This window comes from Mobula birostris, chromosome 4, assembly GCF_030028105.1.
Source record: "Mobula birostris isolate sMobBir1 chromosome 4, sMobBir1.hap1, whole genome shotgun sequence".
Lineage (NCBI taxonomy): Eukaryota > Metazoa > Chordata > Chondrichthyes > Myliobatiformes > Myliobatidae > Mobula > Mobula birostris.
Window position 1 is genome coordinate 6,618,976 of NC_092373.1, and position 21,477 is coordinate 6,640,452.

At 45.5% G+C, this 21,477-nt stretch overlaps 1 protein-coding gene across 2 annotated transcripts in view; it reads right to left on the bottom strand.

Annotated features, from left to right (window-relative positions):
• Positions 1-249: 249 nt before the first annotated feature.
• LOC140196145 (phospholipase D1-like) overlaps positions 250-21,477 on the bottom strand; it is a 225,430-nt gene continuing 204,202 nt past the window's right edge. For both annotated transcript variants that reach the window (XM_072254882.1, XM_072254881.1), the window contains 3 exons: positions 18,171-18,324; positions 17,327-17,444; positions 250-10,908 (listed from right to left, as the gene is read on the bottom strand). In XM_072254882.1, the coding sequence (XP_072110983.1) occupies positions 10,684-10,908; positions 17,327-17,444; positions 18,171-18,324 (497 nt within the window). In that variant the 3' untranslated portion in view covers positions 250-10,683. The remainder of the gene's footprint in view (positions 10,909-17,326; positions 17,445-18,170; positions 18,325-21,477) is intronic.

Sequence of the window (21,477 nt, forward strand, 5' to 3'; positions counted from 1 at the left end):
GGGTCAGGAACACTTGCTACCCCTCAACCGTCATGCTCCTGGACCAATGTTGATAATTTCATTCACCACAGCACTGAACTGATTCTGCAACCTACAGACTAATTTTCACAGACTCTTTACATCTGATATTCTCAGTCTGTTTTTTGCAGATCGGTTGTTTGTCAGTCTTTCTGTGGATTCTAGTCTTTTTCCTGTGAATGCCCGCAAGAAAATGAATCTCAAGGTAGTATGTGGTAACATATACTATTTTATAATAAATGGACTTTGATCTTTGAATCCAGCATATTTTAAAATCATTTAATTAATTAGTATTATTTACATGACTTTCGCTGCTGTTCTGTACAGTTTTTGGCCTCCAAGGTTTCCCCCTGGATACCACTGGAAGGAACAACCTTCTCTCTGGAGACCTCCCCTTTCTGTGAAGCATTCTTACTGAGGTTAAACCCCGCAAGCGGCTGGCCACTGGAATGAGGTCCTGGCACAGTCCCGATGCCAGTTACAGCGGCCGAAGCCTCTCTCACTCTGCGGCACTGCACATGACCCGCATCCGGAGTTTGACCGAGCATGAGTACGTCTCCGACACAACTCAGCAGCTGGTGGTAACGACACCAATCATGTGCTGTTACACAGATAGTTCACAATTACACAGTAGTGCACAATAACACCCCCATTATCATTCCAGTACTACGGTTACACATAGTTCACAATTACACCACCATCATCACATTAGCAGCACCACACTCGGAATACCGGAGAAACAGCGAGTCAGTCGGTGTTTCGGGCTGAGAGGCTTCATCAGGACTGGAAAGCAAGGGGGAAGGAGCCAGGATAATAAGGTGGGGAGAGGAAGGAGTGCAAGCTGGCAGGTGATAGGGGAGACCAGGTGAGGGGAATGTGGGTGGGTGGGGGGGGGGGTGAAGTGAGAAGCTGGGGGGAGGTGGTTGGAAAAGGCAAAGGGCCGGAGAAAAAGGAATCTGACAGGAGCGGAGAGAAGACCATGGGAGAAAGGGAAGGAGGAGCAGAGGCAGGTGAGAGGGGAGCCAGAATGGGGGATTTGATAGAAGTGGAGGGGGAAAAATTACAGGAAGTTGGAGAAAAAGTAACATTCTTGCCATCAGGTTGGAGGCCACCCTGATGAAATACCCTGATCCTCCAGCCCGAGTGTGGCCTCATCATGGACCGACGTGCGATGGGAATGGGGACTGGAATTAAAATGGGTGGCTGTCGGAGGACTGCACCCGCAGTGCATTGCTACAGAATTACGTGGTGCTCTCCAGCACTGTCACAGCAGGATTGTCACGCCAGTAGTGCGCAGTGGCACAGACAGGTGCAGTTATACCGGGCATCGCATCCTTCTGATACCACTGATGCATGACCACCCCACTACAGGGCAATTACACTGGCCTTGCAATGTTTGGCTAACAACGAGTATTGTTGAGTTGCACTGAGACGGGGCATGAAAGGGAAGGAGGATGGTCAACCGTTCCCCATTCCATTCTGACATGTCAGTCCATGACCATGTCATGACGAGTCGTCTCTCAGGCTGCAGGAGCGATACCTCACTCTCCACCTGGGTAGCCTCCAACCTAATGACATGAACGTCCATTTCTCCAACTTCTGGTAAATTCTCCTCCTCTCTTCTCTACTTTTCCACTCCCCTTTCTGGTTGCCTTCACCACCTCCTGGATCTCCCCCTCCTTTCCTTTCTAAATGATCCACATTACATTAATGGTGAACATTTACACTGACACAGCAGGTAGAGCCACTGCCTCGTCGCTTTGGAGACCCGGATTCGATTCCCATCACAGGCCCTGCTCTGCCTGTGTGGAGTTTCTCCATGTCCAGAACCCAGAGCCACCAAATCCCTGGAGAAGTTGAAGGCCCAGTGACTCCAAGTCTGAGTCCTCCGGAGGCTGAAGGCAGCCTGCCCTGGGGTGAGAGGACTGTAGGTGTGAGTGGGTGGGAGGAAGCAAGAATGGGGACTTGTCTGGTTGTTGTTCCTTTGCAGGTTGTTGTGTTGTGTTCTGTGTTCTTCTGTCAAACATTGTGGACATGCGATGCTGGCACTGGAATGTGTGGCTGCCCCCAGTACATCCTTAAGATGCCAGCAATGCATTGCACTGTGTTTCAATAAATGATTGAATCTGAATCTGAGTAGAACAGATCGCTCTTCCTTCATCACCACTGGGTCTTAACCCTGGAACTCCCTCCCCAACAGTGCCGTGGGAGCACCTTCCCCTGGACTGCAGGGGGTTAAGAAAGTCTGGAAAAATTTGCATAGTTTGTAAGGTTGTGTTGGTAGCTAATGCAAATGACGCATTTCATTATGTGTTTTGAATAATAAATCAGAATTATTAATGTTATGAGATGATGCTAATTAAATAGCAAAGATTGTGACAGGCAGAACGTCAGTAGACAGGGTCATAAAGCTTTTGGCACATTGGCCTTCTTATCATCAATGTACTGAGTACAGGAGTTGGGATGTTACCTTGAAATTGTATAAGACAATATTGGGATCTAATTTGGAGTATTGTGTGCACTTTTGGAAAGGTGTCAATAAGATTGAAAGAGTGCAGAGAAAATTTACAAGGACATTGCCAGGACTTGAGGATCTGAGTGACAGGGAAAGTTTGAATAAGGGTCTGGTGCTTTCCTGGTGTATATGACAGATAAACGCTTCTTGGGCTTCTAGCTGGTGTTACAACACTCACCCATCCACGCCAGCTTCCGAGGTTTAGACACTCTAACTGCCTCCGGAGGGTGGCCCCTTTAAAAATTTCGGACAGTCCCGCTAATTGGCAATCATGGTTTTCACGCCAAGAATTGAGTATTTAAAGAACACCTGAACTGCCGTTCGATGACCAATCGTAACCCTACTAGTGATATCATCTACCGTTTGTTTTGTGCTCAGATTGAGTTTGATGCCGTATCTCAAACCTTGCTTCAGGTACCCCAGCATTTGGGTCCAAACTATCCTGTTCAAGGATTCTCATCACAGCCGGGTCCAGGTGTCGATTTTAACCAATGTTTCAATGCCTTCATCAGGGAAGATGCCTAGGCACGTCTTATCCGATGGTAAACACTCAGCTCCCAGGAGGGACGGTCTGTGGGAGACGAGTACATGTACCATTGAGCTAGACATGCATAGACAGCAACCCTGATGAAAATGACACAGTTTGTCATCGAAATATCAGTAAAAATCAATACCTGAACTTGGCTGGAAACCCAAGAAGAGTTTATGAGGTTATTCCCTGGAGCGTAGGAGAATCAGGGGAGATTTGATAGAGGTGTACACCGTCAAGAGGGCATAGTCAGGGTAAATGCAAGCAGGCTTTTTCTACTGAGGCTGGGTGAGACTGGGTCGTGGGGTAAGGGTGAAAGGTGAAATGTTCATGGCGACCCTAAGGGGAACTTTTTCAGTCAGAGGATGGTGCGAGTGTGAAATCAACTACCAGTGGAAGTGGTGTACGTGGATTTGATTTCAACATTTAAGAGAAATTTGGATAGATTCGTGGATGGGAGGGATGTGAAAGGGTATCACTCATGTGCAGGTCAATGGGATTCAGCAGATTAATAGTTCAGCACAGAATAGACAGGGCTTTTTCTGTCCAACAGTATTCTATGACTGAGTCAATAAGGAGAGTTCTTGGTGAGGGGTGAACAAAGCCAGACACTGTGCACCAGTCGGAAGCTCCCTGTGCTTGGCAGCCCTCCCAACCCACTCCGAGTGTATTGACGTACATTCCCCTCTCACCTTGAGACCCCACCTGTTACCCAGTGGTCGCTTGTAAGGCCAAAGGGGAGGGGGGCTATGAAAGCAGCTGCCCCCCTGAACACATCAGGCACTTTGGTAGAAGGAATAAAAGTGTGGACTACTTTCTAAATGGGGGGGAAATTTAGAAATCAGAGGTGCCAAGGGATCTGGGAGTCCTTGTCACAATGGTTCTCTCAAGTGATGCTACGTCTTAGTTTGGAGAAAATTAGAAGTCGAACCTTTGAGCCTTTATTTGATTTTGAGAAACGATGGGGCTCATTTGCTCGTTATTATCATTTGAGCTAATTGATAGATTTTCTCCACGATCTAATTGTAAATTTTTTGGTATATTTTTCTTTCTTGCTGGCGGTTTGATATTTATTTTTAGAAGCTTTTTGTATGACGCATGGCTCCGGGGTTGTACACCTAATGGGGGTTTTTCCCCCACTTATTCTGCTAAGTAGGGTTTTTTTAAATTATCACAAAATTTTTCAATCTTTAAGATAATGTTTTGTTTCCTTGAGACATTGTAAGTGTTGCTACTTCGATGTACTCGTGTTATTTTTTTTTGAATAATATAATAATAAAAAGATTTGAAAAGGATTTGGGAGCCCTTGTGCAGGATTCCCTAAAGAATAACTTGCAGGTTGAGTCGGTGGTAAGGAAGGCAAATGCAATGTTAGTGTTCATTTCCAGGGGTCTAGAGTATAAAAGCAAGATGTAATGCTGAGGCTTTATAAGGCACTGCTCAGACAGTATTGTGAGCAGTCTTAGGGCCCTTATTTAACAAAGGATGTACTGCCATTGGAGAGGGACCAGTAGAGGTTCACAAGAATGATCCCATGAATGAAAAGGTTAACAAACGAGGAGCATTGGATGGCTCTGGGTCAGTACTCACTGGAGTCTAGAAGAATGAGGGGGGATCTCGTTGAAGCCCTTTGGATTTGACAAGGCCTATATGGAGAGGAATGTAGAGAGGTTATTTCTTATAGTGGGGTAGTCTAGGACCAGAGGGCACAGACCCAGCATAGAGGGATGTAAATTCAGAACAGAGATGAGGAACAATTTCTTTAGCCAGAGGGTGGTGAATCTGTAGAATTCATTGCCACAGACAGCTGTGGAGGCCGAGTCATCGAAGGTCGCTAAGATCTTGAATAGTAAGGGTATCAAAGGTTATGGGGAGAAGGCAGGAGACTGGGATGGAGAAGGACAACAGATCCGCCATGATGGAGTGGTGGAGCATAATTTTTGGGCTGAACTGCCTAATTCTGTTCCTATGTCTTATTTCTACATTTGTTGGTGGGATTGGAAATGGAATTGGAATTGGTTAGTGACACATACTGTGATACGATGAAAAACTTGTCTTACATACTGTTCATGCAGATAATTCTGCTCCTGTGTCTTCTTGTCTAGCACTGCACCAGCCAGGCACAGTAGAAAGGGTTTGGTGAATGGAATGTGAGGTCTCCTCTGAGCCAAGTGATGCTGGGTCTCAGGAAATGCCATCTCTGGCCTCTTACACATCCCCAGATTTACCATCATCCTCAACCAACCCCCGTCCTTTCTCCAATAGTTCCATGCACCTCCAATTCTGGCCTCTTCCTATCATCCTGTCCTTGGGACTGTGCCTCATTCCCCCAGCAAACATCTCCACCTTTGTTCACCCCTACCACAATCCTCCAAGCTTACATTTAAAGAAACATCAAAAACAATCAGGAGTAGGGCATTCAGCCCTTCGAAACTACCCCACTATTCAATGCAATATGGCAGACTGTCTATCACAATAACCATCAACACAAGAGATTCTGCAGATGTTGAAAATCAAGAGCAACACACACAAAATGCCAGAGGAACTCAGCAGGTCAGGCGGCATCTATGGAGAAGAATAAAGAGTTGCTGTGTCAGGCTGAGGCCCTTCAACAGGACTGGAAAAGGAAGGGAGAAGAAGTCAGAATAAGGCGGTGGGGGCAGGAGAATTACGAGCTGGCAGATGATAGGTGAGGTGGGTCGCGGATGGGAGAATAAGCGAGAAGCTGAGAGAGGTAAAGGGCTGAAGAAGGAATCTAATGGGGGAGACGAGTGGACCATGGGAGAAGGAGGTTCCATATGAGCTAAGTTAGTGCTAATAAATGAGATTCTGATTGTGCCTGATGTATTTATGACATTTACCAGGAGTGTTGTAGGCGAGCAACCCTACCACCCATCCACAATCTCTCTGACCCACTACCATCAGGAAGGAGGTATAGGAGCTTCAGGACTAGGACGGTCAGACTGGGTAACAGCTTCTTCCCTCAGGCTGTGAGACTAATGAATACCCTGTCATCGCCGAGGTCTCGTCACAGGGACAGTGAGCTGTTCACTATATGCATTTTGAATTATATTTATTAACTTATTCATGATAATATTTTGTTTTATGTGCTGTGTGCGATATATGTTTTGTGGGTGCACCGTGGTCTGGAGGAACATTGGTTCGTTTGGTTGTATAGTCAGACGACAATACCCTTGAATTAAATCACCACTGCCGTCACGGTGCTAGGGGACACTTTTGGTTACTGCACTAAATGTGATGTTTCAGACTGAGGCCTGATGATTCCTGATGAAAGGTCTCAGCCCAAACATCGACGGTCTATTCCCCTCTATAGACGCACCCTGACCTGCTGATTTCCTCCAGCATTTTGTGTAACCATATTCCCACTCTCTCCCCTAACCCTCGATGCCTTTTATTTCTATAATTCCATCCTTAAATATATTTGCTCTTGCCTCCCAGTCAAGAACAGGCCCAACAATCTGGGTGGGGCCAGAACTCAATGGGTCAAGGGGCATCTATGTGAGGGAAAGAGCTGTCAACCTTTCAGGGATCCTTGGAACCCAAGCGCCATTGAGTGCATCTACGCAGAGCACAGTTGCAGTAAAGCAGCCTCCACCATCAAAGATGTCCACCATCCAGGCCATGCTCTCTACTCAGGAAGGAGGAACCTACACCACCAAGTTCAGGAACAGTTATTACCCCTCCACCCATAGGCTCCTGAACCAGCATAGATAACTTCACTCACACCATCACTGAAACCTCTGGGCTCACTTTCAAGGATTCTTCATCTTATGTTCTAATATTTATCGTTTATTTATTTATTATTAGTAGTTTGCTCTTTTAAAATTTCTGCACAGTTTGTTGTCTTTTGTACACTGGTTGTTGATCCATCCATCTTGTTTTGATCTTTCATTGATTCTATTGTGTTCCTTTCTATTTAGTGTGAATGCTCACAAGAAAATGAAAGTCAGGGTTGTATTTGAACTTTGATAATAAACTTACTTTGATTGGCTTTGATTTGATTTGATGCAGGCTGTCAGCCCAAAATGCCGGCAGTCCCTACAGCCCTTCTGCGACCCCTCACAGACACAGTTCGACCTGCTGAGTTTCTCTAGCAGGAGGTGTGTTGCTCCAGATTCCAGCGCCTGTAGCCTCTCGCGTCTCCGATTCCCTCTTTCCCCAGTAACCTGAGACTGTTGACTTCCACAGGCATGCCATATTGCCCGAGTTGCCTCACCAGATTCCCAAAGCAGGCGCTCTATTCCGAGCTTCAAGGTGGGAGGAGATTAGGAGGCAGAGATGCTAAGCAAAAAATGTGACTAATGATTACTCAAAATTGGGAGTAAAATTCTGGTAAAATTGTTTTTCTGTCCCCTTCTCCATTCTTCTAGTCTTCACTTTGGCCTCTTACCTCTCCTCACCTGCCTATCACCTCCTCTTGGGTCCCCTCCTCCCTCCCTTTCCTCTATGGTCCACTTCCACTTCCTAGCAGATTCCTTCTTCTCCAGCCCTTTACCTTTCCCACCCACCCAGCTTCATGTATCACCTTCTAGTTTGTCCTCCTTCCCCTTTCCCAACCTTTTCTTTCTGGCTACTTCACCCTTCCTTTCCAGACCTGAAGAAGGGTCTCAGCCCGAAACGTCAACTGATTATTCATTTGCACAAATGCTGCCTGACTTGCTGAGCTCCTCCAGCATTTTGTGTGTGTTGCTCTGGATTTCCAGCACCTGCAGAATTTCTTGAGTTATAAAACAGTACAGCACAGCACAGACCCTTCAGCCCACAATGTTGTGCTAATCTTTTAACCTACTTCAATATTAATCAAACCCTTCCCTTCTCCACAGCCCTCCCATTTTTCTATCATCCACATGCCTAATTAAGCTTCTTAACCTGGACAAATGTGGTGTTGACCTTGGAAGGTTCAATGTAAATAGAAAGTAATGACGTTTAAGGGCAAGGCCCTTGACGGTGTTGATGAGCAGAGAGGTCTTGTGGCCCAAGTTCAGAGCTGCCTGAAAGTGGTTACACACATTGATAGGGTGGTTGAGAAGGCAGGTGACTTACTTGCCTTTACTAATTGAGTCACTGAGTTCAAGTGTCAAAAAGTTATGTTGCAGCTTTATAAAACTCTAGTTAGGCCGCATCTGGAGTATTGCTTATCATTCTGGTCGTCCCATTATAGGAAGAATGTCAGGTCGTTGGAGAGGGTGTAGAAGAGTTTCACCAGGATGTTACCTGGATTAGAGGGCAGGTGCTATAATGAGAGGTCGGACCATCGTGGGTTGTTTTCTCTGAGGCTGAGGGGAGATCTGATAGAGGTTTATAAGATTATGAGAGGCACAGACAGAGTAGACAGAGAGTATCCTTTTCCCAGGGGTGAAATGTCTAATACCAGAGGGCATGCATTCAAGGTGAGGGGGGTAAATTTCAAAGCAGATGTGAGGGGTAAGTTTTCTTACACAGAGATTGGTGGGTGCCAGGAATGCGCTGCCTGGGTGGTGATAGAGGCGGGTACGTTGATTTTTAATAGCCAGGCACATGAATGTGAGGAAATTGAAAGGATATGGATATTGTGTAGGCAGGGGGAATTCGTTTAGTTGGTCATTAGATTAACTTAATTGGCTTGGCACAATACCGTCGACTAGCAGGCCTGTCCCTGTGCTGTACTGCGCTCTGTTTAAAAGCCCCGAATGTATCTGTCTCTACTACCACCGCACACCTTCCCCCACCCTTTCTTGTCAACTTCAAATGAACCTGATTCCTGGTTTCACTACTGAGCTAAACCATTGCTTCACCGATGCTGATCGATCAGCCAAACATTTCCAGCATCTGGGTATCCCATGGTTTTCAGATGGTGAGGAGTAAAGTACTGAGAGAAACCGATGGTTCCAATATATCGGGGGGGAGGTTGGGACAAGGGGCTGGATAGGAGGCAATTTAGGTCACACACCACCAGGTTCAGAAACAGATATTACCCTTCAACCATTAGGCTCCTGAACCAGAGTGAATAACTTCACTCACCTCATCACGGAACCGATTCCATAATCTATGGACTCATTTTCATGGACTCTACAACTCATGTTCTCAATGTTATTTATTTACTTATTTATTATTATTATTGTTATTATTAGTTTCTTTTTTATTTGCAGATTTTGTCTTCTTTTGCACATTAGTTGTTTGTCAGCTTTTGTGTGTAGTTTTTCATTGATTCTATCGTATTTCTTTGTTCTAACGTGAATGCCTGCTAGAAAGTAAATCTCAGGGTAGTATTTGGTGACATACACATACTTTTATAATAAATTTCCTTTCAACTTTGAATTTTGTTACAGAGGATGACAGGAGCTTGGAGCTCTCTTTCCCAAAAGCACCTAGCATTGAGTCCGTTGTTAATTCTGAATCTGAGATTAGGGGAGTTTGCTGATTGTGCGTACTGATCTGTCTTGATACTACAGTAGAGGGGTAGAATAGCACAGGCTGGTTCCTGTGAGGAGATTTGGAGAGGTGGGTAGGGGGCAGATTTAGAGGGTAAACAGATAGTTGTCGAGGAGAGTCCGAGGAGGATAACATGAATCTTTCTGGGAATGAAAGGGTTAAGGTATGAGGAGTGTTTGATGGCTCTACGGCCTGGCCTCATTGGAGTTTAGAAGAATAGGGGTGGGGGATCTAATTGAAAGCTATTGAATATTGAAAGACCTAGATAGAGGGGATCTGGTGAGGATGTTTCCTGTAGTGGGGGAGTCTAGGACCAGGGGCACAGCCTCAGAATAGAGGTACTGTATGTCAACTTAGAACAAAGATGAGGAGTAATTCCTTTAGCCAGAAGGTAGTGAATCTGTGGAATTCATTGCTGGAGATGACTGGTGAATCTGTGGAATTCATTGCTGGAGATGGGTGTAGAGGCCAGGCCATTAGGTATATTTCGACATTGATAGGTTTTGATTAGTCAGGGCATCGATGGTTACAGGGAGAAGTCTGGAAAATGGTGTTGAGAGGGATAATAAATCAGCCATGATGAAATGGCAGACTCGATGGGCCGAATTGCCTCATTTTGCTGCTATGTCTTATAGTCTCATATTGCATTCCACATTTTGAACCAGGAAGACATGATGTTAACACACATTAACCCCTTCCACATCAGCACCTGAACATACTGAGATAGAGGCTCACAGCTAGGCACATGGATGATAGAAAAACGGAGGGCTATGTGGGAGGGAAGGGTGAGATTGATCTTGGGGCAGGTTAAAGGGTCAGCACAATATTGTGGGCTGGAGGGCCTGTACTGCACTGTACTGTTCTCTATTCTATAATGCAGGATGTTATTGAAATAAAAACACCAAATTTATAGAGTGTGCTAATATCTCAGAGGTTGGTATAGCCTGGGAAGGAAAATCAGAAATTCTCTCAAGGAAATCAGAAATTCTCCAAGTCGATGGAGCTAGTGTGTCCTGTAACTGTTGATAGAAGAGTCTGACCCTCCTGAGTTTTTTTTTGTCTGTTAGTTCTCTGAAAACTTGACAGGTCTACCTCTGGTCTTGACTATTGGACGCATGGTCCCCCCTGTAGATACTGTGACCAGAGTGGCCAGTCTCTTCCCTTGATCCTACTCTCTTCCACTCTCCCCTCATGTCCACACCTCCATCGGCACCATCCGCTCCTTGGTGCTGAGCGGCGGGAGCAAGTTCTCCTCTGACAAGAAGTAGAAGGGGAACTGGACGAGGAAGCCGTGGATCTTCTTTAGCTCTTCCGCAGCTTTGGCCGGATCCTCGCTCGCCAGACCCTGCTTAGCGTTGAAGGCCGCTAGGTCACTGTTGTTCTTCACGTGATCCGAGGGAAGACATCTGAAAACCTGAAGAAAGACAAAATGCTGAGGTTTAGAGTCACAGAGTCATAGAATACTACAGCACAGAAACAGGCCTTTTGGCCCATCTGGTCCATGCCAAACCATTTAAACTGCCTAGTTCCATCGACTTGCACCCGGACCATAGCTGTCCATACCCTCCCATCCATGTACCTATCCAAAATTCTCTTAACTTTTCAAATCAAACCTGCTTCCATCACTCGTGCTGGCAGCTCAGTTCACACTCTCACCATCCTCTGAGTGATGAAGTTCCTTCTCATGTTCTTCACCTTTCACCCTTAACCATGACCTCTAGTTCTAGTCTCACCCAACCTCAGCGGAAAAAGCCTGCTTGCACTTACCTTATCTATACCTCTCATCATTCTGTATTCCTCTGTCAAATCCCCCCTCATTCTCCTATGTTCCAGGGAATGAAGTCCAAACCTGTTTAACCTCTCCCTATAACTCAGGTCCTCAAGTTCTGGCAACATCCTTGTAAATTTTCTCTGCACTCTTTCAATCTTATTTACATCTTTCCTGTAGGTAGGTGACCAAAACTGCACAAAATACCCCCAAATTAGGCCTCACCAAATCTTATACGATTGCAACATAACATCCCAACTCTTGTACTCAGTACATTGATTTGTGAAGGCCAAGGTGCCAGAAGATTTCTTTAAGACCCTATCCACCTGTGACGCCACTTTCAAGGAATGATGGACCTCGATTCCCAGATCCCTGTTCTATCACACCCCTCAGTGCTCTACTGCTCACTGTGTGAGAGTTTATCCCACAACAAAAGAAATCCTGCAACTCCAAGAGGACTTCCACTCTCTCAACAGCTTGTATAATACAGAAAAGAGTACAGTAAAGCACAGTACAGGCCCTTCTGCCCACAAATAGAGGGATATGGATGATGCGCAGATAGAAGTGACTAGTTTAATTTGGCACCTGGTTTTCTTAAAGTTGTCATAGTCAGGGTTGGGGGTTTAGTGGGGATAAGCTCCCTCTAACTATTATATGCATCCAGTGGTGTGTGTCTCAAATTGACAACCAGGTCCAGCTCCTGGCCTTCACGTGTGGCTCAGCTACCAAGCCCAGTGGAACTGTTTCTACTGACAGGAGACGGGGCAAAGGCAGGCTACTGGTGCCTTAAAGCCAGTCGCTTTGGGCAGATGGGGCTCGTCAACCGGAATTGCCAGCTCATCTTGGAGAAGGAAAGTTCTGATCTGCTGCCCCGCAGCTACACCCACTCATGCGGAGGGCTTTGGGAGTAAACCCCGGGGGAAAATCTGGAGCTGGAGTCCCTACGGCAGTCCTACGTTGAGTTCAACTCCGGCGATGCTGCTGATTGCAAACTGTATCGGTCTCTGCCGTTCATCAGTTTCGTGGAGAGGGGGAGCCTGCCGCCTGGGCAACGGCTCGCTCTCCATACTGCATTTTCCCAGGGCTGGAATAGCTAACGTGAGGGGCATGGTTCCAAGGTGCTGGGAAGTACGTACCGAGGGGATGTCAGGGGTAAGTTTTCCACACAGAGAATGGTGGGTGCGTGGAATGCACTGCCGTCAGTGGTGCCGGAGGTAGATACAATAGGGCCTTTTAAGAGACTCTTAGATAGGTACATGGAGCTCAGAGAAATAGAGGTCATTGTGGTAGGGAAATTCTAGGCAGCTACTAGAGTAGGTTACATGTTCGGCACAACATTGTGGGCTGAAGGGCCTGTAGTGTGCTGTAGATTTCTATGATATGTGTCAATGTACTGCCCTGTCTAGTGTAACATGTAAATAACTAGGATGAAACATCCATGGTCGACCTGAGCTGACCACGTGGTTAGCAGAGACATTGTGGGCCGAAGGGCCTATTCCTCCACTGTAATGTTCTATGTTCCATGTTCTGACACCACTGGTCTGAAATTTCTCGTTAGGCATTTAAAGTCCAACATCTCTCCTCTAATGTCTCCAGTCCAACATACAACACAGAACACTATAGCACAGTACAGGCCTTTGTCATGCCAACCTTTCAAACTACTCGAAGATCTATCTAATTCTTCCCTACTACACAGCCCTCCATTCTTCTGTCATCCACAGGTGTATCTAAGAGTCTCTTCAGTGTCCCTAAAGAATCTCAGAATCACAATCAGAATCAGGTTTATTATCACCAGCACGTGCTGTGAAATTTCTAAAATCAACAGCAGCAGTTCAATGCCATACATAATTCAGAGAGCAAAAGGTTCAGAGAGCTAGGTAATGTTAGAGATCTAGAAGATTATAAGGCAGGAAGGAGCCGAAGAAGGAAATTAGGAGAGTCAGAAGGGGCCATATAGAAGGCCTTGGCGGGCAGGATTAAGGAAAACCCTAAGGCATTCTACAAGTATGTGAAGAGCAAGAGGATAAGATGTGAGAGAATAGGACCAATCAAGTGTGACAGTAGGAAAGGGTGTATGGAACCAGAGGAAATAGCTGAGTACTTAATGAATACTTTACTTCAGTATTCACTGTGGAAAAGGATCTTGGTGATTGTAGTGATAACTTGCAGCAGACTGAAAAGCTTCAGCATGTAGATATTAAGAAAAAGGATGCGCTGGATCTTTTGTAAAGCATCAAGTTGGATAAGTCGCCGGGACCGGATGAGATGTACCCCAGGCTACTGTGGGAGGCGAGGGAAGAGATTGCTGAGCCTCTGGCAATGATCTTTGCATCATCGATAGGGACGGGAGAGGATCCGGAGGATTGGAGGGTTGCGGATGTTGATGAAGGAAGAACAGTACATGTAGTGTATATGGATTTCAGCAAGGCATTTGATAAGGTACCCCATGCAAGGCTTATTGAGAGAGTAAGGAGGCATGGGATCCAAGGGGACATTGCAGTGGTTGTAGATGGGTCATATTCTGCATGGAGGTCGGTGACCAGTGGTGTGCCTCAGGGATCTGTTCTGGGACCCTTACTCTTTGTGAGTTTTATAAATGACCTGGATGAGGAAGTGGAGGAGTGTGTTAGTAAGTTTGCTGATGACACGAAGGTTGGAGGTGTTGTCAATAGTGTGGAGGGCTGTCAGAGGTTACAACGGGACATTAATAGCATGCAAAACTGGGCTGAGAAGTGGCAGATGGAGTTCAACCCAGATTATCAGCCTGTGAGTTTGACATCAGTGGTGGGTAAATTGATGGAAAGTATTCTTAGAGATGGTATATATAATCAAGTGGATAGACAGGGTCTGATTAGAAACAGTCAACATGGATTTGTGCATGAAAGGTCATGTTTGACAAATCTTATTGAATATTTTGAAAAGGTTACTAGGAAAGTTAACAAGGGTAAAGCAGTGGATGTTGTCTATATGAACTTCAGTAAAGCCTTTGACAAGGTTCCACACGGAAGGTTAGTTAGGAAGGTTCAATCGTTAGGCATTAAAATCGAAGTAGTAAAATGGATTTGGCAGTGGCTGGATGGGAGATGCCAGAGAGTGGTGGCGGATAACTGTGTCAGGTTGGAGGCCGGTGTCTAGTGGTGTGCCTCAGGGATCTGTACTGGGTCCAATGTTGTTTGTCATGTATATTAATGATCTGGATGATGGGGTTGTAAATTGGATTAGTAATTATGCAGATGATACTAAGATAGGTGGAGTTGTGGATAATGAAGTAGGTTTTCAAAGCTTGCAGAGAGATTTAGACCACTTAGAAGGGTGGGCTGAAAGATGGCAGATGGAGTTTAATTCTGATAAGTGTGAGGTACTACATTTTGGTAGGACTAATCAAAATAGGACATACATGGTAAATAGTAGGGCATTGAAGAATGCAGTAGAACAGAGGGATCTAGGAATAATGGTGCATAGTTCCCTGAAGGTGGAATCTCATGTGGATAGGGTGGTGAAGAAAGCTTTTGGTATGCTGGCCGTTATAAATCAGAGCACTGAGTATAGGAGTTGGGATGGAATGTTAAAATTGTACAAGACATTGGTAAGGCCAGATTTGGAGTATTGTGTACAATTCTGATCACTGAATTATAGGAAAGATGTCAACAAGATAGAAAGAGTACAGAGAAGATTTACTAGAATGTTACTTGGATTTCAGCACCTAAGTTACAGAGAAAGGTTCAACAAGTTGGGTCTTTATTCTTTGGAGCGTAGAAGGTTGAGGGGGGACTTAATAGAGGTATTTAAAATTATGAGGGGGATAGATAGAGTTGACATGGATAGGCTTTTTCCATTGACAGTAGGGGAGATTCAAACAAGAGGACATGAGTTAAGAGTTAGGGGCCAAAAGTTTAGGGGTAACATGAGGGGGAACTTTACTCAGAGAGTGGTAGCTGTGTGGAACGAGCTTCCAGCAGAAGTGGTAGGGGCAGGTTCGATATTGTCATTTAAAGGAAAATTGGACAGCTATATGGACAGGAAAGGAATGGACGGTTATGGGCTGAGTACAGGTCAATGGGACTGGGTGAGAGTAAGCGTTTGGCACGGACTAGAAGGGCCGAGATGGCCTGTTTCCATGCTGTAATTGTTATATGGTTATATGGTTGTAAGTGTGAAGTGGTTCATTTTGGTAGGTCAAATATGATGGCAGAATACAGTATTAATGGTAAGACTCTTGGCAGTGTGGAGGATCAGAGGGATCTTGGGGTCTGAGTCCATAGGACACTGAAAGAAGCTGTGCAGGTTGACTCTGTGGTTAAGAAGGTATATGGTGTACTGGCCTTCATCAATCATGGAATTGAATTTAGGAGCTGAGAGGTAATGTTGCAGCTCTGTAGGATCTTGGTCAGACCCCACTTGGAGTACTGTGCTCAATTCTGGTCGTCTGAATACAGGAAGGATGTGGAAATCATAGAAAGGGTGCAGCGGAGATTTACAAGGATGTTGCCTGGACTGGGGAGCATGCCTTATGATAATAGGTGGATAGTCAGAGGCTTTTTCCCCGGGCTGAAATGGTTGCCACAAGAGGGCACAGGTTTAAGGTGCTGGGGAGTAGGTACAGAGGAGATGTCAGGGGTAAGTATTTTATGCAGAGAGTGGTGAGTGCGTGGAATGGGCTGCCGGCAACAGTGATGGAATCGGATACGGCAGGGTCTTTTAAGAGACTGTTGGATAGGTACATGGAGCTTAGTAAAACAGAGGGCTATAGGTAAGCCTAGTAATTTCTAAGGAAAGGACATGTTCGGCACAACTCTGTGGGCCGAAGCGCCTGTATTGTGCTGTAGGTTTTCTATATGTTTCTATAATATAGAAGAAAATAATAATAATTAAGTATATCAATTACTGTATACATATATTGAATAAACTAAAAATCATGTAAAACAGAAATAATATATATTAAAAAAGTGAGGTAGTGTTCAAAGGTTCAATGTTCATCTGCCTTTACCACCACCCCGGCAGTGTGTTCCACCCATCCACCACTCTCTGTGTAAAAAACATCCCCTCTGTACTTTCTTCCAATCACCTCGAAAGTATGTCTTCTCATATTCGGCATTCCTGCTCTGCGAAAAAGTCTCTGGCTGTCCACTCTATCTATGCCTCTTATCGTCTTGTACACCTCTATCAAGTTACCTCTCATCCTCCATCACTCCAAAGAGAAAAGCCCCAGCTCACTCAACCTTTCCTCCTATCGTATGCTCTGTAATCCAGGCAGCATCCTGGTAAGTCTCCTCTGCAGCCTCTCTAAAGCTCCCACATCCTTCCCATAATGAGGTGACCAGAACTGAACACACTATTTCAAGTGTGGTCTTACCAGAGATTATAGAACTGCAATCCCTCACGTCTCTTGAACTTAATCCCCTGACTAATGAAAGTCAATGCACCGTATGCCTTCTTAACTACTGTTATGTATCACAATTATCTATTGCAAAGTACTGCTGCCAAGCAGCAAATTTCGTGACACATTCCGATGATATTGAACCGGATTCTGATTCAGATTCAAACTGCGTGCAACTTTGAGGGATCCATCGACGTGAATCCCAAGATCCCTCTGTTCCTTCACACTGCCAACTATCTAGCCATTAACCCTGTACACGGCCTGCATACTTCACCTTCCAAACTGAATCACTTCACGCTTTTCTAGGTTGAACTCCATCTGCCACTTCTTAGCCCAGCTCTGCGTCCGGTCAATGTCCCGTTATAACCTATGACCACCTTCTCTCTACGTTATCCACACCACCAGCAACTTCATGGTGAGGTAGATCTACATGTGGGTTTAATGCTGATATCACTTACCATTGAGTATTCCCGGCGCAAGGCAAAGTAAGGAATGGGTATGGAAATTGACCAATTCCAAAATCTGAATCTGAATCAAATTCAGGTTTGCTATCACTGATATACGTTGAGAAATTTATTGTTTTAGACCATATGACATAGGAAGTCCTGTCTGACCCCCAAATCCAAATACCCAAACAGCTACTGATCCCACAGCAAGGCGAGAGATGACCAGTGTATCACCAAGTACCTTTTCATAGATCGTCGCATTCCTCGCACTGGTTGGAATCCAGACTTCCTTGAAGAACTTTTCACTGATGGGATCTTGTACATCAATGGAAGGGTCATTCAAGCCCCCCAGAATGAGTCTGTGAGAGCGAGAGCAAAGTACAGGTCAACAGTACCGTCACTGACCAGAGAGCAAAGAGGAGGGCCTGGGTTACTGCTCTAGTAATCCATGGGGTGCAGGAGGGGATTAGTTACTAGACTAGTCATCCAGGGAGTGAGGAGAAGGGTTTAATTACTGGACTGGTCATCCAGGGGCGGGGAGGTGTTTAGATCTGAATGAGTAATTCAGGAGGTGAGGAGAGGGGTTTAGTTACTAGTCTGGTAATACAGAGGTTGAGGAGAGGGGATTAGTTACTAGTTTAGAAATAAAGGGGGTGGGGAGAGGGGTTTAGTTACTAGTCTAGTAATACAGAGGTTGAGGAAAGGGGATTAGTTACTAGTTCAGAAATAAAAGAAGGTGGGGAGAGGAATTTAGTTACTAAACTAGTATTCCAGGGGTTGGGGAGCTGTTTGGATACTGGACTAGTAATTCAGGGGATGAGGAGAGGGGTTTAGTTACTAGTCTAGTAATACAGGGGCGGGGAGGTGGGGGGGGGCGGTTAGTGACTGGACTAATAATCCAGAAGGTGAGGGGAGAGTTTTAGTTACCAAATGAGTAATCAAGATATGAAGAGAGGGGTTTAGTTACTAGCCTGGTAATACAGAGGTAATAAGAAGGGTTTAGTTACTGAACCAGAAATCCAGAGGGTAAGGAGAGGGTGTGGATACTGGGCCCTCACTTCTCCTCTCGCTGTGCGAACACTCACTTGAAGCAGTGCAGCCTAAGGCTGAGAGCGAACTTCCCGGCCTGGTACTCGACCCCATCCATAACCGAGGGAACCCGAGTCGTGTCCTCCACCATCACCGCCATTTCGCTGTCCCTCTTTCCCAGCATGCTTCGGTCGTTAATATTGGCCGAGCCTGTGTTCAAAACCAATGTGTCTTTACAGAGCTTTATAAAATCACAAGGGATGGTGATAACGTGGACGGTCGCTGTCTTTTTCCCAGTCTGAAACTCCCAGTGGCAGATGGAATGTAGTGTAGGGAGTGCACTCGGATAGAAGGAATAAAGGTGTAGACTATTTTTAATGGGGAAAAAATTAAAACTCTGAGATGCAAAGGGATTGGGAGTCCTCATGCAATGTCAGCAAGACCAAGGAGCTGATTATTGACTTCAGGAGGAGGAGAAGATGTCCTCATTGGGGGATCAGGGGCGGTGAAGATCAGCAACTTTAAATTTCTCAATGTTATCCTGTCCTGGGCCCTGCAAACACGTGTCATTACGAAGAACCTACGGCAGCACCTCTGCTTCCTTCATCATCATACCCCAGAAACTGGTGGGGAAACTGTCTTCAATGGGTCTCAACACCTCCCTCTGCAATTGGATACTGGACTTCTTAACAGTAAGGCCACAGTCGGCAGCAACGTCTCCGGTCCCATTATGCGGAGCACTGGTTGTGAGCTCAGCCCGATACTGTTCACACTGCTGACGTTTGACTGTGTCACGGGATCCAGCTCAAACCGTGTCATCACGTTGCAGATGACACTACTGTGCTTGGCCTTGTCAAAAACAACGGAGTATAGAGAGGAAGTGGAGCGGCTGGTGGATTGGTGTGAGGAGGACAAACTAAACAGGAACGTGGAGAAGACAAAGGAAATCATTGTGGACTTCAGGAAGGTGCAGATGAACCACCCCCCTCGGTGAACACATGGCTCCTCTGTAGAGAGAGTTAAGTGCACCAAGCTCTTGGCAGTGTGGAGGATCAGAGGGATCTTGGGGTCCGAGTCTTTAGGATACTCAAAGCTGCTGTGCAGGTTGACTGTGTGGTTTAGAAAGCATACGGTGCATTGGCCTTCATCAATCGTGGGACTGAGTTCAGGAGCCGAGAGGTAATATTGCAGCTATATAGGATCCTGATCAGACCCCACTTGGAGTACTGTGCTCAGTTCTGGTCACCTCACGACAGGAAGGATGTGGAAACCATAAAAAGGGTGCAGAGGAGATTTACAAGGATGTTGCCTGGATTGGGGAGCATGCCTTATGAGAATAGGTTGAGTGAACTCAGCCTTTTTTCCTTAGAGCGACAGAGGATGAGAGGTGACCTGATAGAGGTGTATAAGATGATGAGAGGCATTGATCGTGTGGATAGTCAGAGGCTTTTTCCCAGAGCTGAAATGGCTAACATGAGAGGGCACAGTTTTAAGGTGCTTGGCAGTAGGTACAGAGGAGATGTCAAGGGTAAGTTTTTTTACGCAGAGAGTGGTGAGTGCGTGGAACGGGCTGCCGGCAATGGTGGTGGAGGCGGAAACGATAGGGTCTTTTAAGAGACTGCTGGACAGGTATATGGAGCTCAGAAAAATAGAGGGCTATGGATAACCCTGGGTAATTTCTCAGGTAGGGATATGTTCTGCACAGTTTTGCGGGCCAAAGGGCCGGTATTGTGCTGTAGGCTTTCTATGTTTCTCTATGTTCCTGTGTTTCCTGGGAGTTCACATCACAGATGGCCTCACCTACAGTAGTCCCTTAATGTCACCTCCTTGCAGAAGAAGGCACGGAAGTGCCTCCTCTTCCTAAGAAGATTGAGGCAAGAAAGGCTCCCCCGCACCCACCCCCTCACCTCAACTTCGTTTTACAGAAGAACCACTGAGAGCATCCTGACAAGTTGCATCTCCATCTGGTATGGGAGCAGTCAAGCACCAGACCAGCAGTCCCTACAAAGGACTGTGAGAACAGCGGAGAGGATCATAGGGGTCTCCCTACCATCCATTGGGGATATTGATCAGGAGCACTGCATACGCAGGGCCATTATTATCAAGCATCCCACCCATCCACCCAGCATCCTCTTTGACTTTCTACCATCAGACAGGGGACTACGATGCATAAAACAAGAGTGGTCAGGATGAGAAACAATTTCTTCCCCCAGGCCATTGGGCTTCTGAAAACCCGGCCACATCATACTCGAAGATCAGTAGTGAATCTGTCCCGTACCTTACAATATTTAAAATTAATGCACTTTAGTTTGTTATTTATTTGTGATTCATCTGTAGATTTTATCTTAACCTTCATGTTATCGTGTGTTATGTGTACTACTGTGTTTTACACCCTGGTTCGGAGAAATGTTATCTCGTTTCTATATAATTTATATATGTTTTTTCTATATGATTTATCATTCAAATTTTTAATATTTACCATCCATTCGTAATCCAGGGAGCGGGAAGCGCAGAATCAAATATCATTATGATGATTCTAGTATCAATTGTTTGGCAACAATAAAGTATAAAGTTACAAAAAAGTTATATGTTATATGGTTATATACATTATACACATGTGTATAGTTAAATGACAATAAACTTCACTTGATTTGATTTGAAGATTTGGCATGACATCTAAAACTTTAACAGACTTCTATAGATGTGTAGTGGAGAGTATATTGACTGCCTATATCACAGCCTGGTATAGCAACACTAATGCCCATGAATTGAAAATCCTACAATAAATAGTGGACACAACCCGATCGATCACGGGTCAAGCCTTCCCCACCACTGAGCACGTCTACACGGAGCACTGTCGCAGGAAAGCAGCGTCCATCATCAAGGACCCCCACCACCCAGACCATGCTCTCTTCTTGCTGCTGCCATCTGGAAGAAGGTACAGGAGCCTCAGGACCCACACCACTAGATGCAGGAACAGTTATTACCCCTCAACCATCAGGCTCTTGGACTAAAAGCGGTAGTTTCACTCAACTTCACTTGTCCCATCATTGGAATGTTTCCACAATCTATGGACTCACTTTCAAGGACTCTTCATTCCATGTTCTCGATATTCATTGCTTATTTGTCTGTTATCATTATTTCTTTTTTTTCTCCGTTTGTATTCGCAAAGTTTGTTGTTTTTTGTACATTGGTTGTTTGTCCGTCCTGTTCGGTGCGATCTTTCACTGATTCTATAGTGCTTTTTAGATTTATCATGAATCCTTGGGGTGCAGATCTCGGACAATCTCACCTGGTCCAGGAACACCACTGGGATTGTGAAACGGGCCCAGCAGAGATTGCACTTTCTGAGGAAGCTTAAAC